Consider the following 5,668-nt stretch of genomic DNA (forward strand, 5'->3'; position numbering starts at 1 on the left):
CCAGATCCACCAGGTCATCAAAACGGAGAGGCAAGTTCAAGATGTAAATTTAATTCTGGACGGTATCGGAAGACCCATGCAAGAACTGATCCCACTGTGTACATTCATTCCATTTGCAGATGCGGTGAGGTTGAAGAACTCGATGGCATATTCCGCAACTGACCAGTTACCCTGGAACAAACCGGCCAGAACCCTCGTCACCTCACGGCCCTGGGCTGAATGGTTAAACTCGTCAGAGCTCTGCCGAGAATTCCTAGAATGATGAGTAGCAGGAATTTACATTGTCCCACATAGTGGGTCCCCACTCGCCGGCCCTCCTGGACAGGAGCATAATGACAAAAGCCACCTTAGCTGTTTCCGACGGGAATGTGGAGTGCTGCAGAGAGAAAAACATTGAGCACTGGGAGAGGAATGTGCAGCATGACCCCTCCTCACCGGAGTATGGAACAGGAGGGTTGAGATGAGGTTCAGAGTGTCCAATGCTGGGGGGAACCACTGGGGCCAGTGTGGGAGCTTCCGCAGTGGGACCATTATTGGGAGGCAGGTGAAGTTTTTGGACCAAGGATGTGAGCTCAGCAAGCTGTGACGCCATCATCTCTATGACACGGTTGAAGGCAGAGATCTGGTCCTGCTGGCGACGTAACAAATCTCCCTGCTGAGCAAGTGCAGTTCGAAAGTTAATGTCCTTCACTGGATCCACCCTGCTAGATTTGTCTGTCGAGGATGAGACCAGCGATCCAAGTGCGGAGGCAAAGTTAACAGAAATTATTAACAGCGTGGAGATGGAGAGTGTGTTCATAGGCTTGAGTGCGTTGTGGTAGTGTGGAGCACAGATCCTCGAGGAATCTTCTGGAGGAGAGTGTGTTCGTAGGCTTGTGTGCATCAGGGTAGTGTGGAGTGCAGATTCACAAGGAATCCTCTGGAGGAAAGTGTGTTCATTGGCGTGAGTGCATCATGGTAGTGTAGAGGGATAAACAATGAGGACTCCTCAGGTGAAGAGTTGAGGCAAGCAAGAAACCAACAGGAAGGTAACTATAATCCAGTCACTGCAGCGAAGACTGGCAAACAATAGAGAAAACATGTGCATATGCAGGATGTTTGATGAGAACTCTTTGAAGTAGTTTAAGAAAAAAAATCTATTGTAATTGTAAAATTTCACGTTATTAATGTCCGGACTATACATTTTATGTATAACTACAAGTCTGTTATATACAGATAGTGGAAGGGAATGTAATGGCAGAAGAGGTAAAATATGTTGAATAAATATAAATAGATTATGCTGTGTATTGCACATAATTATTGCTCAATGGGGCAGTTTTAACTGTTCATGAGATGGATGTTTCTGATGCTCAGTGCTCTGTAGCACCTTCCAGAAGGCAACGGTTCAAAAAGGTAGTGTGCTCGGTGAGTTAGGTCCAGAATGATTTTTCCAGCACTTTTCCTCACTTTGGATATGTACAGTTCTTGAAGGGAGGGTAGGGTGCAACCAATATTCTGCTCAGCAGTTCGAACTATCCTTTATAGTCTTCTGATGTCTGATTTCATAGCTGAACCAAACCAGACAGTTATTGAAGTGCAGCGGACAACTCGGTGACTGCTGAGTAGAACTGTGTCAGCAGCGCCTGTGGCAGGTTAAACTTCCTCAACTGGCAAAGGAAATACACCCTCTGCTGGGCCTTTTTCACAATGGAGTTAATGTGAGTCTCTCACTTCAGGTCCTGTGAGATGGTAGAGCCCAGGAACCCGAATGACTCCACTGCTGCCACTGTTCAGAATGGTGAGTGGGGCCAATGTTGGGGTGTTCCTCCTAAAGTCCAATATCATCTCCACTGTTTTGAGTATGTTCAGGTCCAGGTTGTTTTGACTGCACCAGACAGCCAGCTGTTCAACCTCTCTTCTGTATGCAGACTCATAGTCATCCTGGATGAGGCCGATGACAGTAGTGTCATCTGCAAATTTCAGGAGCTTGACAGAGGGGTCCTTGGAAGTGCAGTCATTTGTGCACAGGGAGCAGAGTAGTGGGAACAGCACTTATCCCTGGGGGACATCAGTGCTGATCGTATAGGTGCTGAAAGTGCTGAAAGTGAATTTCCTCAGTCTCACTAACTGCTGCCTATCTGTCAGAAAGCTGGTGAACAGAGAGTTGGTTTAATTTAGTCCGGAGAATAGCTGGGATGATGGCGTTGAAAGCTGAACTGAAGTCCACATAAAGGATCCTTCCATATATACCTGGTCTGTCCAGATGTTGCAGGATAAGATGCAATCCCATGTTGACTGCATCATCCACAGACCTGTTTGCTTGATAAGCAAATTGAAGGGGATCCAGAAAGGGTCCAGTGATGTCCTTCAGTTGGGCCGACACCAGTCTCTCAAATGACTTCATGACCACAGACTTCAGAGCGATGGGTTTGTAGTCATTGAGTTCTTTGATTTTGGGTTTCTTTGGGACAGGGATGATGCTGGAGCATTTGAAGCAGCAGGGAACATCACACTGCTCCAGTGATCTGTTGAAGATCAGTGTGAAAATGGGGGCCAGCTGGTCAGAATGGGATTTTAGACAAATGGGTGAAACACCATCTGGGCCCTGTGCTTTCCTTTTTTCCAGAAGACCTGACACACATGTGTTGATGTTTGTGTGAAGTGAAGTTCAGAGCAGGTGTGGGGTGTGAGACTGGCCTTTTCAAATCTAAAGTAAAACTCATTCAGGCAATCAGCCAGTTGTTGATTCCCTACAGTGTTGGGGGATGGTGTCTTGCAGTTAGTAATGTATTTTAGGCCTCTCCACACTGATGCAGTGTCATTAGCTGAAAACTTGTTTTTCAGCTTCTCAGAGTACTGTAGCTTTATTTAGCCACTCTAATCTCTTTTGTCAGTGTGATTCTGGCCTGATTGTACAAGATTTTATCCCCACTCAAGCATCCTTTTTGGCCTGATGAAGCTACCTGAGTTCTGCTATTAACCATTGTTTTTCAGTGTTGAATGTTAAATAAGTTCTAGTGGGAATGCATATATATGATGTCAGTATCTGTGAGCTTGTCCAGATTGGTGTCTGCCAAAACACTCCAATCAGTGCAGTCAAAGTAGGCTTGGAGCTCCATTGCTTCTATGGGGATATCTGCAGAGATTGTCAGAGCCAGCGACACTAACTGAGGGAAAGCAGTGCTTAGCAATGGTTTAATTGGTAAAGTTACTTGTACCTTTGAAAGACTCTATTTAAAACCAAAGTTTTTTCTTTCAGGTGTTTGATAGTTCTGGCTCCTTTCTGTCCTACATAAACACAATGGCAGATCCCCTCTATGGTCCACAGGATCTCGCTCTCACTTCTGATGGCCACGTGGCTGTGGCAGACTCTGGAAACCACTGTTTCAAAATGTACCGATACCTGCAGTAAGGACTCTGTAGTGACCATGGAAAGTTTAGCAAATAAGGTCCAAATGTCTTCTTTTGCATTTCATGTTTTCCTTTGCCCAAGTCTGTGCAGATGAATCTCCAGGAAATAATTACAGCAATTTGACTGCTTTACCTGATGTGAATGAACCCAGGGCTTAATGAATGTTGCATCATATTCAATCAATTTGAATTTATTTGTTAATAGTTAATTGCTAAACTGAATGTATATCGAACAAAGTAATAACATAGCCACGGAGCATATAACGGTTACCAAAGGCGCCTACACACTATTTTAGTAGTTTTTAAAGTTTATGCTGTCAGAACACTACAAATCCATTGTTTTCAATCGGGATGGTGCGCTGGAAGGACAGTGAAAAAACCTAAGGGTTTGCAAAAAAAGAGTTGCTTCGTTAGTTTTGCTGCAGCACTAAACCCAAATCTCAAACTGGAGCTTACTCATTCCTTTCTGTTAAACTCTACAGCTACTCCTAATCCCAAATGTAACCCTAACCATAAACCTTACCCTCTAAAACTAAAACTATCCGAAAGTTTATCGTACCTGAAAACCCAACCTTATTGTTCTTAAAGGGATAGTTCACCCAAAAATTTAAGTTCTCTCATTATTTATTCACCCTCATGAAATCCCAGTTGTTTATGACTTCTTTCATCACCAGAACACATTTGAAGAAAAATAGAAAAATATCTCAACTCAGTAGGTCCTTAAAATGCAAGTGAATGGAGATTTCTCTTTTGAAGCTCGGAAAATCAGTCAGTCAGTCAGGATAAACGTCATTGATACGACTCCGGCAGTTGAATTAATGTCTTCTAAAACAATACGTTCACTTTTAGTGCAAAAAAAGATAAATATTTAAGGACTTTTTAAATATAATCCAATGCTTCACGAGTCCAAGCGGTCTCTCATGTGACGTGTTCACGTTGCCATGGATACAGAGGAAATTTCACCTCTCCACTCGGTTGAAACATCCAGGATAAGCACACACCATTGTGAGTAAAGAAACATATAATAACAGATCTAAACCAAAACCAACAGTGTTCCTCATTCTCACTTGTAAACAGAGCTGCTCTTCCAGCTGTGATGCATAAGTCAATGCCAATGCCTACCCAATACACCTAACATTATCCTTAACCCTAGTAGCAGCAAATGCGACTTTCACAAGATTTCCACAGATCGAGGCCTTCTACCTTCTAGATATCAAATGCTCTGTCTGAGCTTTCTCTAGTGTGTAGGCATCCAAAGAAGGCAGCTATCCATACATTTTTAAAATACAAATGATTTTATACTGTTTATCCAAAACGTCAAGCTGTTTGGTCACATTAAACAAGTATTTCAATTGCAGGGAACCAAATGGCAGTCAATAAATGTTTTCTGGTCAACTCGTTAATGCATCTGCTTTAGAATGACCTGTGGAACTATTTGTACTAGTTGTACATGTGTATGCATTTGTATTATATGATGTAAATTTGATCACCATTGCTTTGCTGTAATATGGTTTCGGAAATCCGTTTTTTTAATGCGCTAAAGTTTATATTATTGTGACCCAGCAGTCAATGTGCTTTATTGCCTTAGTAGAGCTGCTTGTAGGTTAATTGTGCCTCTGCTTTCAAAGGCTTCTACATATCAATTACCACAACAGTACAATTCATATAATGCATGCTCTCTTAATATAAAAAGATAAAAATGCAAGTTAATTTATTTTGTACACAATCTTGTAAGTTATTTTTCTAATTTTAAGTGTTTTGTTTATCGGCAAATCAATGCCTTCAGTGGTTGTCACAAGGAATGCTGATGTGTTCAAAGCAAATTTGTTGTGAAGTACAAGAGATATTTCATGCACAAGACATTCACAATGTCATTAAAGGGAACATGGGTTTGTAATATCAATATGATGAAAACTATGAGGGAATATGAAGTTTAAGGTGTCGTTCACACTGAATTTTTTCCCCCAATTATTTTGTCTGCACTGTTTTTTTTTTCATTATTTTTTTTAATAGTTTTTCTAGAGGTCTTTGATGGTTTGATGATCTCGCACATTTCTACAATGCAGTATGAATTTAAATGAACTTCGAGATGCATTTCGCGACACCTGCATTCTGTTCCATTCGTTATGTCTAATTTTTTAATGCAAGAATGCGTTCGGTCTGAACATACCCGTTAGAAATGGCCTCTGCTGCATTTTAAGTTGCCAAATTCTAAAGGTCATGAAAATTGCAGGGTACTATCCATTGTTTGCCAGATTACTAAAGCATTTCCTACTGT

At 41.8% G+C, this 5,668-nt stretch overlaps 1 protein-coding gene across 1 annotated transcript in view; it reads left to right on the plus strand.

Moving 5' to 3' along the window:
- LOC127631540 (tripartite motif-containing protein 3-like) overlaps positions 1–5,484 on the plus strand; it is a 35,015-nt gene extending 29,531 nt beyond the window's left edge. The window contains exon 14 of the mRNA XM_052109692.1: positions 3,239–5,484. Coding sequence (XP_051965652.1) covers positions 3,239–3,391 — 153 coding nt within the window. The 3' untranslated portion in view covers positions 3,392–5,484. The remainder of the gene's footprint in view (positions 1–3,238) is intronic.
- Positions 5,485–5,668: the final 184 nt, after the last annotated feature.

The sequence above is a fragment of the Xyrauchen texanus genome, chromosome 38, assembly GCF_025860055.1.
Source record: "Xyrauchen texanus isolate HMW12.3.18 chromosome 38, RBS_HiC_50CHRs, whole genome shotgun sequence".
NCBI lineage: Eukaryota > Metazoa > Chordata > Actinopteri > Cypriniformes > Catostomidae > Xyrauchen > Xyrauchen texanus.